Genomic DNA, 22,481 nt, shown 5'->3' with positions numbered 1-22,481 from the left:
CAGAGACCATTGGTTAAAGAATTTACCATTTGAATTTCAGGTACAGATTAACACTCTTAACTTTAACAGTGAATTTTGTCAGTTATATTTCTTTATTTCTTCATTACTATAACTATTTTTCTTCATTGTGAACAAATGCACCTTTGTCTTCACATTTATAGTATGTCATACTATTGTTTGATAAAATAGGGAGCATTGACTTCATTAAAATGCAAGATCTGCAAAATGCAAAAGATATGTGAAAATTGCGCAATTGCGCAGCCTAGATGCAACATTAGAGAAGATTTCATTTATCATCAGCATCACATTATTCCTGCCCTACTGACTTTATTTATAAGACTTTCCTGTCTTTAGGTTTAAAAATGTCCATTTGAGTTCAGATTAGTTTTTAATATACAAACTGCTGGACAAGATTCTTGTGTGGCATACATGGCAGTATACTGGTGTAAGAATATTGTTAGCACTGAAATGATAAAAGTTTGAACATGCATTCTTTATTCATTTTAGGGTAGTTACAAAGAACAACCTGGAATACAACCTCATATAAAGTAAGTTTAACCAATGTTTTGTTTCTTTATTATTTAATACAATCTTACCTGTTTAAAGAACTAGCAATAAACCTATATGTACAGATAAACTTTCAGTATCATATAAACAACTTGATAGAGAAAAATTAGTTTCCTTATGTAAATGTGCATGTGTAGAATGATATACAACAAACTTTTTTGGGAGCGTCTGTGGCCGAGCTCAAACCACTCGCCCCTCAGCAATGTGGCTTCGAATCCTGACAGGGTCTTTGGAATCTTTCATGTAAGGAGCTATCCAGCTTGCTTACGGAACATTGGTGGTTCTACTCTGGTGCCCATTTGTGCTGGAAATAATGCACATAGAAGCACCTGAGGTCATCTTCTATCAGTAAAGCTAAAAAGTTGCCATATTACCTATACTGTGTTGATGCAACTTAAAATCCAACCGAAAAGAAAGGAGAAAAAAAAAGAAAAAACTAGTTTTCATTAACCACTAGTATAATGCTGTTTAAAAATATGCAAAATCAATAGTAGAGGAAAAATTTATTCAAAGAAAATGTTCATGTTGTATTCTGATATTTTAATGTGCAAAATCAAATGTTTCAAATATTATTTCTTCAGAGATATTAGTCAACTAGAAATTAGTGATTTTCCTCGGCCAGTTCAAAATTTGATCTGTAAAGCTCACAAGATAGGCTGGCTAATGCAGGTTAATACAGATGGCTACACACCAAATAAAAGACTTAATTTAGCCATGGGGCTTTCTTCAATACATATTGCTCAATTATATGAGGTGAGTCCATCTTGTATTGGTTTGTAATGTAAACTGATTTATATTTGTGCTCCAATACTTGTAATAGCCTCAAGACTGTTGGATTCAGTTAACAGTGTTAATGTATGTCTAATTGTGTTTGAAGAACTCAGACATTACTTGGGATTCTTTCATGTAAGGAAGCTATCCAGAAAAAAACAAAACCCAACAAAACTTAATACATTTATGTCAGATTCTGACATGATGATACTGAAAACACCATATATTGAATGATTAATCATATTGATTCAATAAATGTATGTTGCAAGTGGAAATTCTATGAGTATTTTGTGGTTAAAATTGTCAACTTCAAACTGCTGGTCAATCACTGCTGTGGATTTGAATTTTCGTCAGGAAGTTTTGATTCTTTTTTATGCAAGGAAGCTTTCCAGTAAGCTTACGAATTGTCAATGATTCTACTCTGGGTTTCTGTTCATGCCTGAAGTAATGCATGGAGGGGGGTACCTTACACTTGAAAATGGTCACATGACCATTACAGTGTCGGTTTGACTTGAAACCTAACAACAACAACAACTATGATAATGAATGATACAGAATCCATGAATATTTGTTATCATTGTTACATAAACTAAATTTAACAGTCATTCAACCAGTATTTAAAAAGGCAAATATCTTTTTTGAGTGAATGAATGATTTTTGGTTGTTATTAATAGAACTATACTCTACATAACATGCATAAAATATGTCAGAAACAAATGTGTAGATTTATACTGGTTTTTAATAACTTGTAAGCATTCAAGATTACATAAATATAATTAAACAAATAAGTTGTAAGTTAATATAGAAATATTTAGGGTTTTTTATTTTCAGAAAAAGTGGCGGGATTTAAGACAAAATAAAGCAGTCGGTAAGTTTTTTATTGGTGCCAATGATTTAAAGCAGCATGCCTCCAGATTCATGCTTATTTTCATGAAAATTTGAAAATGTATTTTAACAGAATAATATTGTGGAGTTACTAAAAGAATGCAATGTGCACATTATAAATGGCACTTACAACCCTTGTACATTACCATAAAAAGGTCAAAATATGTAAAAATGGCCCTTACTGCGTTAGTAACACAGTAGAAATATAGCTATAAATACTGATAAATCGGTCATAAGTCGCATATAAAATGTAAATTATTACTATAATTTTGATTCTTTTTACTTTTCCTAAAATCTTAGTACATTTTTCTCAGACTTGATTTATTGAAATATTTTTGCTTATCTGGAGGCGTGCTACAATAAGTCAGAATATTAAAAATTTCCATGTGTTTTCTTTTCTTGTAAAATCAGGTACATAGACAACTTTTTAACCTCTTCAAATACATTAGCCCTTAGGTATAACAAAAAAAGTTTAGAATCATGTCTACCATGAATATTAAGACTTACGACCAAATATTTGATATAATAAGTGTTTAGTGACTTGAATTGAATTAGATTTTATCAAATAGAGATTATATGAAACTCGAGTTTGTTTTTTTACAAGGTAGTTTTCTTGATCAGATATGAAATATATTTCAGTGCAGAAAATTTTCATTATATTTCAATTGCATTTGATGTGATCAGTATGAATATGGGTTTTAAGCATCTGTGTAATTTATATAGAATAATGGTAATATTGCAGGTTGGCAGCATAGTTGGCGAGATTTATTTAATATCGCAGTACGATACCGGAGATTGGTTGATCCGGAACAACCGGTTCTTTGGCTGGATAAGATGCCGGATCATAAAGATAAAGATGGTTATAAAACAGTGATTACACTTGTAAAGTATGTTGAGTTTTGTTAGATTATTTTTCAAATCTGTTACTGGAATTGAAATTCTAATATTGATTTTCTAAAAATGGGATGTGTGCTTGTAGGTGTTAATGAACCTATGAGTATAAGAGTTGTTGCACACAGCAATTTGACTGCCTTATAATAATAAAGTTGTGGAAAGTAGACAATAAATTTTATATAATTGACCTGGTATTAAGCTAAACCAGTACAATTATGAATAAATACTTTGTTTGATATTTTTTCATGCATATAAATTTGTTTTATGAATGCTATTAAAAGTTTTATGCCCCCACTTTGGTGGGGTGGAGTGGAGACATATATTCACTATTGTCCATCCTGCTGTCCATCTGTAAACCTATAAATTGACAGAACAGTCAAATGGTGGGAAATCGGTGTCCAAAGAGACATTTCTAGTTTTCACATAGGTTATGTATTTACATTCTGTGTTCATGATTTACTTTGTAAAATGTATATTGTTGTTTTATATAAATGTTACTTTTATTTCAGAGGTTCTGTTCACAATATAAAAACAATGCCTTATTTTAATCTGGTTTTCAAATTGGTGAAAACTATGTTGGAACATTATTCTGTTACAAGGTAGGTTTGATGTTTGATTATTTTATTCTGAGTATTTCTTTACAGAGAAGATTGTGAAATGATACAGAAAGTGTAACACTAATCTCTGCCAGTCCAAAAAAACATGTTTTGTCAGTTTAACATTTTCATATTTTACATAGATTAAAAAACAGCTGGTTCAAACTATATATGATTCAAAATGTTTTGATATTACTTGAACAATGATTTTCTTCCTTTTGGCTGGAGACAAATAAATTATGTCTTTAATGACTTGGAAAGTTACTTTTTACAATGTCAATATCTGTCAAAGGATATTGCGGTATGAATTTCATTTGGGGATAGTTCTTGTTATATTATTTTGATGTTCAACAAAAATGTGTTATGACTCCAGTATTGTCCGTTATTAGAAAAATTAACAGATATGTTTATGATTACAGTGAGATTGTCAAGTCAAAGCAAGCTACAGCTAAAGAAGAGATTGAGAGTGCTAAAACATGTGAGGACCTGCTCGAAGTGACAAAGGTTAATGTGAAGAATGTAATATCTTATATACACATACCCCACCCACTAATAGTAGCTTAGTAACTTAAACTAATGCTGTACCAATATATTGTATTTTACTAATTCCAAGAAAAAACCTAACAAATTCATGTCTATTGGAGCTACTTACTAACAAACTTCTAATGATCTGTGTAAGGTCACAGGGTTTGCAAGACTAAGTTGCTTAACAAATGCTTAGAGTAATAACATCAAGTTAAGTACAATTTTTCTTGTCAAACACTCGATTTGCTTTATGCGTGCTGTATGAATTATTTCACTATTGCTGTTTATTTAGTTAAACATGGTGGTTCAGTGGTTAACTTTGATTCTTTTATTTTTCATGTAATGTTTCAAGTATAAACTAATGGCCTTTATATTCAATCAAGTATATGATACCTCACATACTGCTGATTCTTTTATAATATATTTTATTCAATAAGAAAATGGACATTGAATGAAGTCAGTACTGTGAATTCACTTAATTTCATGGGCATGAAATTTCGTGGTTTTCTGATAAAGAACTTTTTCATGGGCTCTTAAAATTCATGGACTACCAAAGGGTAAAATGTAGATAATATGATGCAAAATAGTCTTACAGTAGACAAAATGAAATATTGTCAGATTTTAAATATGTGAATTGACTTATCTAAGAAAATCATGACAATTATTACCCTACGAATAATAATGATCTTGCAGTGTTAGGTTTTGTTGAAATATTTAAAAGTTTACAGGCTATTGCACAATCTTTCAGAAGGTGAGTGTCTGGTACACTGAATCACTGGAGCACACAATTATCAGCAGTTTTTTCCTTTGGCACTTTTCTGCATTAGATAAAATCACAGCAGCATTACCTTAGAATTTTATAGTGTGATTCATATCCAATAAATTTTAATAAATTTTTAAGTCTACACACTTGTCATCTTTCAAAATGTGTGTTAATGTTATATATTGGTTAGGCTGGACTTTTTTCTTGTACAACAAAAGATGGTACACAGGTAGGATTTATGGTTAACCTCCCTATTTTCCCTGTGCTGAAATCTACCTCCTTATTTGAACAAAAAACATGATAACCTTCCATTTGTCTGGGCATGTCTTCATTTGTCTAGGAATGTCTAGTAATCAAATTCCAGTTTATCCCGCTCTATGTTTGTCTCCCTTGTTCCTCCATATTGTAATTATTTCCTGGTTAATTTGTGTTCAAATAAAAAGAGGGCATGGATATTAGTTTAAAAGAATGAATAGTTTACCTGTAGAAAATTTCCAGTTGTACATTGTCTTTATTTCAATGTATTAGTAATTTGCTAATGGATTGATCTAAAACTTGTTTAAATTCTAAATCTATAATTTAGATGTTTGTTTAGTACTGGTAATTCATATGTTGATATGTTATCTGGTTGATACTTCTTTAGGGATAGTAGGTAGGTCCCCAGGTTTCCTATACCCTTCCATCCTCACAACTTCCAATCACTTGCATGTAAGAGCTGTTTTGGAATGTATATAAATTATTATATAAAACCACAAAAAAAATGTATTGGGCTTTTGTGGCTAAGATATTTGGCTAGCTTTTAAGTACCATATCTTTGTGGAAGTTAGTCCAAAATCTTAAGGGGGTTGGTTCTTGTTTTTCTCATATAAATAAGTTGTCAAGCTAAGTTACTGAAGTCGAAAGATCTATACATAGATATACCAAAAATGATGCAATAACAAAAATGATGCAATAACATAGGTTCACCCTGAGTTTTTCTTACCTTATAAAAGTTGATGCTTAGCCATTTCATGTTCAGTGGTTGGTTCAACTTAAAAGTTTAAGAACTTATAATAAAAACAGTTATTATGTTACTTATCACTTAAAGCTTAATCTTAATCATTAGGGGAGCGATGGCATAGTGGTTAAGGTGTTTGCTTCTAGTCCAAGGGATCATGGGTTTCAGCCCTACATGGGTCACCACCAAGTTTCGTCAGCCCAGCATTGGTTAGTTTCAGGAAGCAGACTCAAAAGTGATTAATAAAACATTTTTCAGCAATCCAGCTTAAATGAATATGTTTATACTAAACTTAATCCTCATGCATGAAAAAGATTAGTTATTTATCTGTCTGCCACAATATCGAAGTTGCTTCATTAATAAATGCAGAGGACACAACAAAACTTGCCTCGTACAAATTAACGCTTACAAATGATTGTAGTTACGAACTTTAATAATGCTAAGAGCCGCGTCACGACAAAACCAACATAGTGCGTTTGCGACCAGCATAGATCCAGACCAGTCTACGCATCCGCGCAGTCTGATCAGGATCCAAGCTGTTTGCTATCAGTTTCTCTACTTGCTGTAGGGTTTGTAAGCGAACAGCATGGATCCTGATCAGACTGCACGGATGCTCAGGCTGGTCTGGATCCATGCTGGTCGCAAACGCACTATGTTTGTTTTGTCATGATGCTGCTCAAATATGATTGTAGTTACAAACTTTAATAATGCTTAGATACTTAAGATAATTTTAGACATAAGTCATGATGATCTTGTGGTATAGACTATTTATATGCATTATTGCAGATTATTTACTTATCCTATTTGTTTTTGGGATATATTTTGAAGAAATTTCAGATTTGATTTCAGATATCAAAACTCATCTGTGTCTTTGTGATTTTGTGACTTTATAGTTCCTATGTATATATTTGCACATGATGTTTAATGATTATCTATGATCAGTGATAGTTTATTTAATTTATGCATGATAAATTCTTAATTTAAATATTATACCTCAGGTAAGCTATCTTCAGTTTTGTGTAACATATAATTTAAATCTTGACTTTTTGCTTGGAATGAAATTTGTATTTTGTTTCCAAACAAATGTATGACCATGACCTTAGTATTATTTTAAGATAGGTTTATGTATTGGGTGTACATTAAAGATTCACCAATCAAATGTTTGTTTTTATTACAGAAACATCAGACAGATCAGAATGGTTTTGTTGTGTCAACACAGGTTCCTAGTACACGTAAAAGATCAGAGAAAGATCGTCTTGAAGGGGCCATGCTGGTTCTAACTGATGATTTGTAAGTGATTTTAATACAATAATACCAGGGATATTTCAATTTTCATAAGTCAGAAATTGGATTTAAATGCTCAAATACTCTTTTGTTCTTTCTTTGTCACAAATGCTAGCTTATGGACAGTCTGTGTTTCTATTGAGATTCTCCCTTTCTTACCTTAAAAAAATGCATTGAGGGGCAACTGAGGTCTTTCTCAAATGGTAAAGCAGTAAAGGTGCCATATAAATAATAATCTTAACAGATTTGATATAAATTAAAACGCAGCCTACGAAGTTAAATGCTCATTAAAAGGTTGACCGTTGTTATGTGATTTGTAGAAATGTACATCATTCTACATGTAATCAAGATCATGTAAATGAACAAAATATTGCTTGAAGAACAAATAGCATAGTATACAACTTTAGACTTAAACTTTTAACTTTGAAACAATGTAACTAGACACATATTACTTTCATTACATGCCTGGACATTTATAACTAATGTAACATTGTAATAAAGGTTATGCTGATATTTATGAAAAAGCTTATTCTTTTCTTAGTTAGGATATTTATTTTTCAAAATATCACCTTTATAATCGATTTTTCATGATGTATATTAATTGGTTATGTATTTTTGTAGAGCTAAACAGATATTGTTTACTATTGACGTGGCAAATACTCGGACAAGGACGGCAGAATATCATATAGAGTTAGACTATATCTATAACCAGCTTCAAGATGAAATTAAACGTACTAGTTCTAGTAAAGTCTCGGTATGACGATTTTATCATTATTGTTTCTTTATACCTTTATAGTGGTACAGAACAATGTGATTTTAATGTTTTTTGAAAATTCAATGATAAAGACAATGTTGTACGTCTTTGTGAATTTACAACACTTTCATCTTGCTTCCGTGTATGTTCATTTCTGCTACACGTAGATAATTTTAACTTTAGGAAAAGTTAATAAGCAGCTATTTGTTTATACAGAATGTATTTTAGATAAATTGTGTAGGAAGCTTATAGACACACACTTGAATCTGTTCCTAGAACCAACCAGTACTTAATGATGAGTTTCTTGCTGAAGTAAACATTGGCTTGCTCTTGGCTGGGATTTAAACCCACTGGGCCAGCAATCCTTACCATTACTAGTATGACACTTTAACAATTCTTGACATGATGCCACCTACCATGACTGTTGCTATTTTTATTAGCTCACCTGAGCAATGCTCAGGGTGAGCTATTGTGTTGTCCCTGTGTCCGTCGTGCGTCGTCAACTTTTGAACATTAACAACATCTCCTCTGAAACAAATGACTGCACATCAACCAAACTTTACAGAAATGATCCTTGGGTGGTCCCCTTTCAAAGTTGTTCAAATGGTTCCGGTCTGTTGCATATGTAGGTCATAGGGCCAGAAAAGGATTTCAAAAAACACAAAATTAAAAAATCTTCTTGTCTGAAAGAACATGGGCCAGAGCTTTGATTTTTGGTATATGGTATCATCTATGGGTCCTCTACCAAAGTTTTTCAAATTTTGTCCCTAGTGTCAAAATTGGCCCCGCCCCGGGGGGTCATAGGTTTTTCCTTATATGTATAAAGTAAAATCTAAAAAAATCTTCTTCTCTGATTTGGCAAAGGCTACAGATTAGATATTTGGCATGAAACATTGTGTAGTAGACCTCTACCAAGATTGTTCAAATAATGGCCCTAGGGTCAAAATTGGCCCCGCCCCGGGGGGTCATTGATTTTCATTACATACATATAGTGGAAACTTGAAAAATCTTCTGGTCTAAAAGTAAATGCCCTAGAGCTTTGATATTTGGTCTATGGTATCATCTGAAGGTCCAATACCAAAGTTGTACAAATTTTGTCCCTAGTGTCAAAATTGGCCCCACCCCGGGGGGGTCATAGGTTTTTCTAATATGTATATAGTAAAACATAAAAAAAATCTTATCTGAATTGGCAAAGGCTACAGGTAATATATTTGGCATGAAACATTGTGTGGTAGACCTCTACCAAGATTGTTCAAATAATGGCCCTCGGGTCAAAATTGGCCCCGCCCTCGGGGGTCATTGATTTTCATTATATACATATAGTGAAAACTTGAAAAATCTTCTGGTCTGAAAGCTAGCTGGCCTAGAGCTTTGATATTTGGTCTATGGTATCATCTATAGGTCCAAAACCAAAGTTGTTCAAATTTTGTTCCTAGAATTAAAATCGGCCCCGCCCTGGGGGTCATTGATTTTCCCTATATGTATATAGTAAAAACTTAAAAAATCTTCTTTTAAAGAACCCAAAGAGCTAGAGCGAAGATATTTAGCATGAAACATCTTCTAATGGGTGTCTACCAAGTTTGTTCAAATAAAAGCCCTGGGGTCAAAATTGGCCCCGCCCCAGGGGGTCATTCATTTTCCCTATATGCATATAGTAAAAACTTAAAAGATCTTTTTTTTAAAAAAAAACAAATAGCTAGAGTTTAGATACTAAGCATGAAACATCTTCTAGTGAGTGTCTTCCAAGTTTGTTCAAATAAAAGCCCTGGGGTCAAAATTGGCCCCGCCCCGGGGGTCATTCATTTTCCTTATATGTGTATGACAAAATCTTACAAAATCTTCTTTGAAAAAACTCAAATAGCTAGAGTTTAGATGTTAAGCATGAAGCATCTTCTAGTGAGTGTCTACAAAGTTTGTTCAAATAAAAGCCCTGGGGTCAAAATTGGCCCCGTCCCAGGGGACATTGATTTTCCTTATATGTGTATAGCAAAAACTTAAAAATCTTCTCTGAAAAAACCTGAAAAGCTAGAGTTCAGATATTAAGCATGAAACATTGTCTAGTAAGTGTCTACAAAGATTGTTCAAATAAAAGCCCTGGGGTCAAAACTGGCCCTGCCCCAGGTGTGTCATTGTTTTTAACTATATGTGTAAAGAAAAAAACTTGAAAAAATCTTCTTTTAAAAAACCCAACAAGCTAGACCTTAGATGTTTAGCATGAAACATCTTCTAATGGGTGTCAATCAAGTTTGTTCAAATAAAAGCCCTGGGGTTTAAACTGGCCCCGCTCCGGGGGCCTATATACAGGTGAGCGACTTTAGGGCCATTATGGCCCTCTTGTTTAAAAATGTATGAAAAATTTTATTCAGTGATTTCAATTGTAGTTCTATTGTTTATATTTGGTACAGGAGATGGACTCAGTGGTGAACGTAATACTCTCTCTAGCCTATTATTTCTACAATCTGATGCCTCTATCTAGAGGATCAAGGTAATGTTTTATTTTAATGTCCCCACATTGGTAGATTGAAGAAGAGCATATTATTTTTGTCCTGTCCGTCTGTAATCTATTTACCTGAAAAAACTTTACCTTGGCCATTACCTCTTCATTCTGTAACCCAGATAATATATGCATAGATACAACATAAGTCTGGATTGCAGTTTTAATTTATCATATGTAGCTTAATGCTTTGACACCAAGAAGAAGTAGGCATTGATTGTAAAGTTTCCATATAAATTTTCCAAATTCAAGAAGCTTCACCATAGCTCACTTCTGATTGGCAGATTTTGAACAATTTATTGTACCTCTTAGTTGTAAACAATTATGGTTCTATCATTCTTTTATTGTTTACAATTGTGGCTTATATTTGGTTATTATATGTTTGTATTTCAATCATCATATTTATTTACTGTTATCATACTTATAAAGTAACACTTATTTTGTAAACATTTTACATTACAGTGTTGTAGCATATTCTGTGGCACTTGGTCTTATAATGTCCATACATCGCCAGGTAACAGGAAAACTTCCAACTAGTAAGGTATGTACTATAGTTTCTCATTTCTGAAGACTTGTAGGGCAACCATTATTGTTAACGTCTTGATAATTGTAATTATACCAATAGGTCTTTGCCACTAGTATAATGTTTGTGCAATCTGATCATTGTATATATGTTGTATTGTCATCTATATTTAAATCTTAATTAAATAGTTGGAAATAGCAAGAAAGACAAAAATATTTTGAAAATTAAATTGAGTAAGGGATTGATATTGCTCTAAGAATTAGATTACACACAGTCTCGTATTTGAAAGCCAAGATGAAATATTTCTCAGTTTTGTGTTTTTTTGCAGGGTGGCCTTTAAAAGAATAGTTTTACTTTTTGCATTTGTGTAAGTGTCAATGGTTTTCAAACCAACTGTTGACAGATCTAAACTAAATTGCATAAATAGTACCAAATACTGTTTTCTTTTTCATCTTAATATTCTTTCCTGGTGAAACAATACATTTTAATGTAGTGTGTTTTACAGTTGTCTGTGTCTTATTAGACTCTAGTAAGTAAAATCCTAATGAGTCAAGATTTTTGACAGGTTATATTGCCCTATATTAACAGTTGTTTAGAACTATAACCCAAGCTGTAAGGTGAGGGTCATATTTCAAACAACCATTTATATACAGCCAAATAACATGTCAGAAATATTTATAACGAATTTATAATACAGCAAGTATCTTTTTAAGACAAAAAAAAACGAGATTTCTTCATTATCCATAGAAAAGTGATTTTACAAACCTGCAGTATAAATTCCAACTTAACATAACGTCAGCAATCACACTTGTATACAACACAGATTCTCGTCTTTTCAGGTTCTATTTGTAATATTTGCAATACATGCTCTTAATGTAGAAAATATATAAAGTTATATTATGATACATTATAATATTGTGTTTATTACAGTTACTAGAGATGGAGGCAATGTTATCAGGCGCCCCAGATGCCTTTATACTTGTAACTAAACAATGGATGAACATTAAAAGGTATGAAGTGAATAAATAGTCACAAGAAATTGTAGATTGTGTCAGAAGTCATTTTGATGTATGGAGATTTGCTTTTAGAAACAAGCTTAAAACAAAAAAGTTTGCAGACTTTTTTATGCCCAAACTACTTAAAAGGTAGGGCATATATATATAAATATTCGTCCTTGTCCGTCAGTAACACTGTCCATCTGTTAACATGACAAAACAAAGCATTATTTTTATCAATTTAATGAAATAGCTCCAGTAGACAGCTTTTCAGAGTATTGAAAAACCTGAAATTTAGGAAAATACCCAGAAAACTTGTACCCTTGGTTACATAATTTTATAATTAATATGACCTGTCTAGGGTTAGAACTTAGAACACTATTAGTTTGCTACTGCTGGGCTTTGTCATGATATTTTAAGAGAATGAGTCGAAGCTTGTTTGTATAAATCAATCAGTGAAATTACATGTTGAATTTTCAAAAGCTAGCGATTTGGTAATCAAGATGTTTTTGTTTTTTCCAGATTAGCGACACCCATGTCTGGTTACCCTACAGTATGGGAGACATTTCCCACAGTTCGCAGTGTCCTTGAAGTGCTCAATGTTAATACAGATTCCTGTTCATAGGTTAACGTCAGCGCAAACAGCTTTCAGAAAATATCAACCAAAGTCCTACATATGTTTACCTTTATTATTGTTAGCTTTATAACAGTACAGCAAAAACTCTAAATGATCCATCTGCTTTTGTCATTGAAAATATATAAATTTAAAATTTTACTGTTTCTTACAAAAAGTTGAAATACGTTAAAATCTTTAGGTGTATCAATAGATTTTCACGCTCACTTTACTGTCCTTTGACTTTCAAACATATATCAAAGGCACTAACTCACAAACCTTTGGAGAAAAAATTATGCAAATTAGAAAATTTTAGAAAATCTTGGTTAATCAAGAGTTATTATAATACGTTTCAAAATCTTTTATGTAAACAAAGTCTGACTATTTACCTTTGTATAGTATTGTTAAAAGTTAGTTCTTGAAGTTGATTGTTAAAGGTTGCACTATTTCAATTTTATATTCTTGTCACAAACAAGTGCTGTTCATTATATTGATAAAAAAAAGATATTATAAAAATAACTGTGATACATGTACTTTAATCAATTACAAGATACAGTCAGACCTGTTTGGGAAGGCCATAGAAACCATTTATAACATGCATTCCAAGCGTTTATATGGATGGGTTAATGGGGTATGAGATGTGATTGTTACATTTGATTGGCAGCCTCTAATTCAATCCATGACTGTTATTTTCACTTCATTTCTGTAAAATGATCCCACCTTTTTCATTTACTTTGTTATTTGAGGGATAATCTAGCCCTTATGACTGCTTCTTAGCCTGCTGGCAGCAACAAATCTTACCCATGTGACCCATCCAGAACAAGATCAGCCAGGCACATCCCTGCCATCTGATCATGGTCTGAACTGTTTGCTATTCAGTCAGTACATCTTTTGAAATTTTCCCTATAAATGATGAATAATTTTGTCCAGAATGAAATATTGGACAAAGATTAGTTAAGATATGTAGCAGGACAAGGTTAGTAGTAACTGTGGCTTTAACAACATGGTATGTTACCTGTGCCACGGGGGACAGGTTTGACTGTATTTATGATTGTTGTTTTATCTCATTTTGTAAATCTAAAAAAACTGCAAGTAGTGGTTTGTTCTGTGTTAAATTAGTGTTTCTGTTAACCTTATATGACTTAACTGTTACGAAGTTTTATACTTTTAGGTGGTCCACTTGTGTATTGTGAAATTATGCTTTAAACCTGATTTCCACTGAATTTGTTTAATGGACAAGTCCAGCTGTGAAATTGAAATAGTCCATTAATAGTAGAAAGGGATTTTTATATTTAAATTGAGCAGCCAGCTAGAGAGGTAAATGAACAGTATTCTTAGATTACAATTGTTATAGGGTAGTCTGGCTCTAGATTGATATAGGGTTTTATATTTCATATTGTCACTTGCACTCAGACCGAAAGTTATTGACTTTCAACTGCACAAATGTGCATTGATTACATAATTATGTTAACTAACCAAGGGAAACAACTGCAGATTTGAATAAAGGTCATTTTATTCTTAACTTACTGGAACCAATAGAAATATCCTTAGCCAATAGTACAGATCCAGACCAGATTTCTTTTTTGTGCAGCCTATGGAGGCTCTTTACTGTTAGCTTATTCTTTGTTTTGATTTGAAGTCTCCTACACTTTAAATTGACTGTCCTAAATTAAAAAAAACTAAATCTATTCTAAATATTCAGCCACTAAATGGCTGAGTAACTTAAAACAGGCATCAGCAAATGCAGTCTACACTCTATGGATTAGCTTTGATTAAGATGAATGAAATTAGTTGTAGGGTACATGCTAAATAACTTTTACACTTCTGTATTAAATTATGGCATTAGTTTTTATCATAATTAAATAGACTCAGGAAAGTTTAGTTTGGGACCAAGTTATTTTATAAAATATTCATTGTTGATGATTTCCTTAAGATTTTATTGGTAGCGTTATTAGCTTTAGAAATTAAGTTGAATAATATGATTAAGTAGGTGTCTACGTACATAGTGTGATTTTTTTGTTTGTTATATATAAATATATATATAAAAGTAAATTGTAGAAATAAATTGTAATTATGAATAGAGATGGTGTGGATATAACAACCAACATTGACTATTTTGATTTACATTTGGAAACAATGTTCATGATAAAAAAGGCATTTTAAAAGCACATTATGTCTTGGACACAAATGAATTTTTCCTTTAGAAAGTTCAAACTTGAGTTATATAATGTTTAAATAAGGGTTTTAGAGCATGTTAGATGCTAATAGCCTGAAGAAAGTAGCACTGAATGTGAAATTATTTGTCATAAATTAGCAAAATGTAAACGCAGTAAAAGATTGTTGATGTAATTGGCCATTGTGTAGCTTTAACTAAACTCTATTTTTGTTCCAATTGTATGTGAAGCACTATTATAGTTATTTACAATGGCAAAGTTTCAATGCTCAAATTAAAACCTAAATCCTGCTTCATATAAATTTATCTCCACGCCTTAGCTTATTTGGTTGTTATTTTCTGATGCTATCTATACCATATGTTATATGTAGTCTGTATATTTTTTTTTTTTTAATTCAGGAATTTGTTGTTTGATTTTCAGCTATTTTTAATTGTTTTCTTTTTTCTTAATCCTGTTGATATTAACATTTTTCTATGCAAGATTTAAAAAAAAGTGATTTTTATACTTTGTTAATGATAAATAAGATAGCAAATGAATAAATAATAACAAAAAATGTTTGGTTCCTCGTTTTCTATTGTATTAAATATATGGGCTCCAAAGTTTGTGAATGTATTGAATATTGTATATCACGTTTTTAAATTTTAATGTTTGAATATTTATTTGACAACTTATATCATTCCATGCTTAAAATCTTCACTATAAACTGTCGGTGAGCTTTTGTGATTCCTCTCTGAACTTTAAAAAAAATCTAAAATTCAAACGGCTTCTCCAAGCCCTTGATTACTAATGCTCTCCCTATTGAGCCAAGTGTGTGGATGGTTTTGAAATTACTTGATAAAATCATAGAAACATAAATCATGCAAGACGCACGCCTTCAACGCCATGGTGACAGTGGTTAAAATCATTAACACACAACAAAAAATATTTCATCTTTAATTTTATTTCATCTTTAATTTATTTTCAGGTAAGTAAAATATATTTCAATGAAGCACATACATGCAGAATTCTTCATATCAACATTAATTTGGTCTCTCATCTTCTTTCTGATTAAAGAAACCTATTAATTGCACGAGATTAAAGTATTTTACCAAATATAGAAAATATCTGTTTCAAGTTTTATTGTGGTCATTACCATCTATATTTCGTCAATTCATTGACTTCTTCAACTTTATCCAAGATGATTTTCATATAAACTTAATCATTCTACATAAATGGTTTTAGATTAACAATAATGTTTCCCAACCTTAATATTATCAAGGGTTTTAGATTTATCTAAAAATGGCCCCCATTCATTCTTTTATTTATTAACTGACATCAATGGCTTCAGATTTAACCAAAGATGACTACATTTACAACCATTCATTGTTTAGAAATTAAGACTTATAAAGCAATCAGCCTTTTTTTTCAATCTTCATAAATAGCCATGTATTGCTTAAAATCTATGCAATTCACCTTTTGTTAAATAAATATGGTTCTAGAATGTAAAAAAAACAACATCTTTTATTTCACATGAAATGGTACAATCTATGTAAATATTTTACCCTTTACTTGAGGTTTACAAAATATTTTACCTTTTACTTAAGGTTTACATCAAATGACTCCAACATACTTTAACATGTACTCAATGCTTTATGTTTAACCAATACTGCTCCATCTATATTTTATCAACACCAGGTTGAACAATTTCAGATATACAACATCATCATTCAACCTTTTATTTCAAGTTGAAATCATCTGACTTCAATATACTTCAACATTTAACTTATTGCTTAGAGCTCTATCCTATAAACATGTACATTGTAAACACATGACGATTACTTCCAGTTTAACTGATCTGATTCACACCTGTACTTCAACATTTTCTAATTTACCTGCATCAAGTTCTTACCTGTGACTGTATATAACATGTCATGCACCTGTTGCTTTAGGTTATATCAACATTGTTTCATTCAACTCTAGTTTTTTTCTAGTTTCTGAATGCTTTACCACTATATATAATAAAGCACCAATGTCAAATGTATAAAATGTCTTTCCATTAACCTGAAATTTTTGCATTTCGTAACTATAAAAGCTTATTTCATTTTATGCCAATTATGCTGACAATTTTGTCGTTTCTTTACTATAAAAGCTTATTTCATTCCATGTCAATCCATAGTTCCTGAAAAATCAGCTCTGACCATTTGGTTCAGGTTTAAACAAGCTACACAATCCAATGTCTTTGTGCTCTACTTCATCCAAACTTGGTTGCTTTGGTTTTGAACGCTTGAATAATTTTGGAAAACTTTGATAGTGTATCTCTCTTTTGAACTGTTCTCCTATATACTTCTGAAATATGAAGACGGGAAAAGATACAGTAACTAGAAATGTGTACAGTAAAGTTTTTGGAGTTTACAGATAGACAATGCGATAAACAGAAAATTTTAATACTTCCCCACTCCTACACAAAGTAATAAATATTAGTAATTAGAGTATAAAAATGCTTAGAACTTTGCAGATTACTTGTCCTACCTACTGATGACTTAAAATAGTTTTGCCATGCTTTAAATCTAGATTTGCCCGCTGTTTATTCCAGGGCAGTCTGAATCAAAATAAAATATTTAGCAGGCATCAATTAAGCATTGTTTGGCTGATGAAATGTGCCAGCTATTCTTGTTATATAACATATGGCAAGAGTTTGTTGTTCTAGCTTCTAGGGACTTGGAGTTCTGTTGATAACATGTTTTGTCTCCAAGACACCTGGTGAAATATTTGATTGACAATGCCACATAACATCAATACTTTAAAATGGGTCTGATAACCAAGCCAAATAAATTAAGCCATCAAAAATGTATAACTAGAAAACAATATTATAAAGGAAAAGGGAATTTTTGACAATAACCATATTTCAGTTACATTGTTGATTATTTTTTATAGAAATGACAAACCCCTATAGCCTCTGAAACAAGAGCTTTGTAAGCATCTCTCCTTTTCTTCTCACCAAATTTCTGTGATGGTGGTTGTCCAAATATCTTCTCGTCAAAGGCCTACAAATATATTTTACTGTTTTAAATAAAAACAAATTTTTTTATGCATATAAGACAAATGATAGTCTCACAGGAAGGGGTGGGGGCTAACTATTTTCCTCATTATTGGTTATGGTTATTTTCACAAAAGTAAATACATACAATTATTTAACAAAATGTCAATCTCTTTTTTTATCCTTTATTTGTATGCATGTATTGTTTAAACTAGCTCAATTTAACCAGTGCTCATGTTGTTGTTGTTGTAATATTAAGGGAGGGGAAATCTGCCACCTTTTTGAAAGGACAAGATAATCTGTAAATATAAAGCAAAAACCTCTGATCATTTCAACTCTTTACTATATTTCTACTGTCAAAACACGCAAATCAGATTAAAAACAAATATAAGAGACCTTGGTCGACAAATATTATCAAAGGATATATGAGTAAAAGTATAAATATTTGTAGGCCCTTGATCTCCGTATGTCAGAGGATTATTCAAGGTATTTTCATACTAAGCATGAAAGATATCTTTAATATAGGCTGTATAAGCTTAATAGTAAAAATCTATTTTTGGCACTGCTGACCTTGACCCTTGAACCCACCACCTAAAGTTTGAAATTACCTAAGGTGTGTACCTACCAGATATGAAAAGCATCTGTCATTAAATAAAGGCTTTATGAGCAAAATCGCAGAATTTTTTTTTTTTTATTATAAGTGACTGACTCTTTTAAACTACAGTATGAGACCCCTCCTCACTCAGCAGTGCAATTACTACATATACATGCTGGGAGCATAAAAATATGTAAATTTTGTTGTCAATGGAAGATATAAGTCTAATAAAATATTAATTTCCTCTAAATAATCATTACCATTAAAGCTTGCTCTGTACACTTTGGAATTTTTAACATAAAATCACGAACTTCAGGATATAGTGGTCGCTGAAAATATACAACATAAATGATTATGAAAAAGTATACAAAAAATATAACATTAATGAAAATTCAACTTAAAGAGTCTCGATATAATCTATTGATAATATATAAGTCACCTGCTACCTAATATAAGCCGGAATTTCAAATGAAATAAGTTTATTTTAATTAACTTGGCAGGAAAATGTTCCATGAACTTTTTAGCTCGACTATTCAATAAGAATAAGTAGAGCTATTGTAGTACCCCGAGCGTCGGCGTCCGCGACGGCGTCGGCGTAACCACTTATGTTAAAGTTTTTGTAATAGTTCAAATATTTTCAAAGTCCATTGACATATGGCTTTGAAACTTTGCACACTTGTTCACCATCATGACCCCAACCTGTAGACAGGAGGAGGTAACTCTATCAAGCATTTTGACAGAATTATGCCCCTTTTTGGACTTAGAATTTACGTTAAAGTTTTTGTAATAGTTCAAATATTTTCAAAGTCCATTGACATATGGCTTTGAAACTTTGCACACTTGTTCACCATCATGACCCCAACCTGTAGACAGGAGGAGGTAACTCTATCAAGCATTTTGACAGAATTATGCCCCTTTTTCGACTTAGAATTTACGTTAAAGTTTTTGTAATAGTTTAAATATTTTCAAAGTCCATTGACATATGGCTTTGAAACTTTGCACACTTGTTCACCATCATGACCCCAACCTGTAAACAGGAGGAGGTAACTATATCAAGCATTTTTTTTACTATCAAGCACTAAGAATAGTCGAGCGTTGCTGTCCTACCGACAGCTCTTGTTATAGTATGCAGTAACCATACAAAGATATTAACAATCAAATGCTAAATGGTCAAATTTTTTTTTTGCAACAACCTACCAGTAATTCATAAGCCATCAGACCTAGCCCTAGTAACATAGACTGTGTGCCCTCAAACTGACCCTGGTATTGTAATGACATCACAATGTTACCATAGAAATGTGACGCTGCAGCTCCAGACATTCTACTACTTTCTACAAGCTGTAAAAAAAATATATGATTTATTTAAACTACTTTATTTATACTGTATAAGTGGGGAAGTTGGTTTGTTTTGATTGATTTTTAGTCACATCAACACTGTAAAGGTCACACAGGGACTTTCTAGCTTTACTGGTGGAGGAAGACTTTAGGTCTCTTTTTGGCTTGAGTGGGTACCTCAGTAGAACCATAAAGGTATAAACCTTCAGTAAACTAGCTGTATAGCTTCCACGTTATGTAAGAGTCCACAGTCCTTGACAATATTCAAACCCACATCAGTGAGGGGCAATTTGTAAAGTCAATGACCTCAACCACTTAGCCATAAAGGATCCCTTCATTTCTGTGAGTTTGATTTCTTAAGTGATGTAATTTATGTAAGTAAGTAAGTACCATGCTATATAAACTGAAAAACTGTCATTCAAACATCACCTATATGGGAGTTTGGAAAAAGTGAAAAAAACCTGTAGTTTATGTAAAAGATCACATACCTGTTCTAGAATTGGTCTTGCTAAAGCTATGCATTTATTACAGGTGGGTGTGTCCATCCAGCATAGTCCGGCAAACACTGATATCACTGTTGATTCACATACAGACTAAAAGATAAAAAAATAAATGAGCCGCTTCACAACAAAGCCAACGTAATGCGTTTACGACCAGCATGCATCCGCGCAGTCTGATCAGGATCCATGCTGTTCGCTATCAGTTTTTCTACTTGTAATAGGGTTTGTACGCAAACAGAATGGATCCTGATCAGACTGCACGGATATGCAGGCTGGTCTGGATCCATGCTGGTCGCAAACGCATTACATTGGTTTTGTCATGGCGCCGCTCAAATAGTTTAGCGGTTATTGCATTCATGTGAATTGCTCAAAGTGGATAAACTCTTAGCATGCTGGCAGAGACTGAATATATCCATGTAATGAGTGCAGACCAAGATCAGGTGGTACATCTACACAGTTTGCTTTTCTGTCAGTACATATATTGAACCCCCCCCCCACACACACACACAAAATGAAAAGTTTTGTCCAGATTGAAAAATGGACAAATATTTATTGATAAAGTATTTTCAACTGGATCATTAGCATGTTTGCTACAAGTTTGTTTCATGGAGTCATGCATTTCACTCTGTACAGTGTTAATGCTCAACTATTAACCACTTTAATTCTAAGATAAAAAGGAGCATAACTTTAAAAATATAGCTTTCCGAATTATGTCACTTGTCATACAACTGCCTTTAGTCATGACAAGCAAGTATTCCAAGTTTCATATTGTAAGAAATGGGCTATATCAAAAATTTTGCACATCAATGTCACTGCCATCGTTATAGCTTCAGTAGGTTTTTTCTTCAAAACAGACAAGTTAAAAATGAATGATAAGGTTATCAAAATTCTAAAATCAAGCTACAGTACATAATCTGATCAGACTTTGTATATATCACAGAATGCATGATGGCCTGGGTAAAAGCAAGTTGCTTCAACAAGCAGTTTTTAACACTATAATTAATGATCCTGAAGAACCAGAGATATATATTTTAATATACTTCATACAATTCCCTTAGTGAACAGCCTGAGCAATCAAGTATCTAATATGTCACATGTCACATGACTTCAGATAAGATGTATATTAATCCAGTTTTCAAAAAAACAACAACTTATTCTTGCATTCATCTATTCCTTAACAGATTCTACCTATGCAACCAGCTCAGACCAAAATCAATTGTCTGATCTTGATCTTCACGGTTTGCTATTCAGTCTGTACATATTTTGAAATTTTCCATATATATGACAAATGGTTGAGTCCAGATCTAAAGATGCACAAGTCTATCTAAGATATTATATATATAGTAGATATTAAGCATGTTAAAGAGATAATGGATTATATATTTACTATTACATACATCAATGCTAAGACATAAATTTCCTAGTTCTCCAAGGTCGGGTCTGTTTGGAGATTGAAACTCATCATCGTCACACATCTTGTCTCCTCCTGCCCCATTACTTTCTTTATTCCTTTTCTTATAGAATATAATTCCTGTTTATAAAATATATCTTTATTATAATGTGTAAAAATTATATATGTATCAGTAAAAAAATCAGGAAAAAAGGGAGATCCTTCAAGAGCAATGAAAATAATCACCTCCAGTAAATTGAGTTTGTTCATGAAATATCACGAAAAGTACAGCATGTCTCTCCGCAGCAAATAACCCCTCCCCTAATCCCCTCCATCTGCAGCACACCCCAACTATCGGCTTAAGCAACATACAATCTTTAATACCTATAAGATAATAATCAATGACCCCGAAAGAACATAAAAATATAATATTACATTCAGATAAAGTTTATGACAACATTTTACAGCTGCTACACTGTTTTTAACACCCGCTGTTTTGAGTATTAAAATTCTTGAAAAGGGGATATCCTGGGAAAAACACAAAAGCAAATATGTGAAAATCATTAACTTGTTTCAAACTTGTCATCATAGAGCAGACAATGGAAAAATGGTCCTTGTTTTACTGGTAGTTATCATGTTGTCATAATTTTTTCACAATTCAGTTAATATTTACCTGTATTTCTTTCATCCCCTGCTTCTACAAAGGGTTGCATTAAAATTACAGTTTCTAAAGGTAATTGGCCATACTTTGTAATTTTGTGAGCCTGTCAAGTCCTAAAGCCTTTAAATTAGGAATAATCCAGAAAAACT

The 22,481-nt window shown here is 32.2% G+C and overlaps 2 protein-coding genes across 4 annotated transcripts in view; one reads left to right on the top strand and one right to left on the bottom strand.

Moving 5' to 3' along the window:
• The first annotated feature begins 6 nt into the window (after positions 1–6).
• Positions 7–15,388, top strand: LOC132740252 (tetratricopeptide repeat protein 13-like). Of its 3 annotated transcripts, XM_060728117.1 has the most exons (14): positions 7–40; positions 508–548; positions 1,149–1,320; positions 2,170–2,206; positions 2,966–3,110; positions 3,627–3,716; positions 4,133–4,232; positions 5,192–5,230; positions 7,176–7,288; positions 7,904–8,036; positions 10,442–10,521; positions 10,993–11,071; positions 11,984–12,063; positions 12,571–15,388. In XM_060728117.1, exons 3-14 carry the CDS (start codon positions 1,231–1,233, stop codon positions 12,671–12,673), a joined length of 1,089 nt encoding a protein of 362 aa, XP_060584100.1. In that variant the 5' UTR covers positions 7–40; positions 508–548; positions 1,149–1,230; the 3' UTR covers positions 12,674–15,388. The 3 variants fall into 3 exon arrangements, with proteins under 3 accessions (XP_060584100.1, XP_060584102.1, XP_060584101.1); XM_060728119.1 differs by lacking the exon at positions 5,192–5,230 and having other exon boundaries at positions 4,133–4,217; XM_060728118.1 differs by lacking the exon at positions 5,192–5,230.
• A 371-nt stretch (positions 15,389–15,759) lies between these two features.
• The window catches only part of LOC132740253 (exportin-5-like), a 31,366-nt gene continuing 24,644 nt past the window's right edge, over positions 15,760–22,481 (bottom strand). Inside the window, 6 exon segments of the mRNA XM_060728120.1 lie at positions 15,760–17,160; positions 17,760–17,858; positions 18,707–18,775; positions 19,644–19,784; positions 20,270–20,374; positions 21,679–21,812. Coding sequence (XP_060584103.1) covers positions 17,002–17,160; positions 17,760–17,858; positions 18,707–18,775; positions 19,644–19,784; positions 20,270–20,374; positions 21,679–21,812 — 707 coding nt within the window. The 3' untranslated portion in view covers positions 15,760–17,001.

This window comes from Ruditapes philippinarum, unplaced genomic scaffold, assembly GCF_026571515.1.
Source record: "Ruditapes philippinarum isolate M1 unplaced genomic scaffold, ASM2657151v2 ctg3114_1_1_1_1, whole genome shotgun sequence".
Taxonomy (NCBI): domain Eukaryota; kingdom Metazoa; phylum Mollusca; class Bivalvia; order Venerida; family Veneridae; genus Ruditapes; species Ruditapes philippinarum.
The sequence above is the reverse complement of the archived record's forward strand: the minus strand, read 5'-3'. Positions and strand labels throughout refer to the sequence as shown.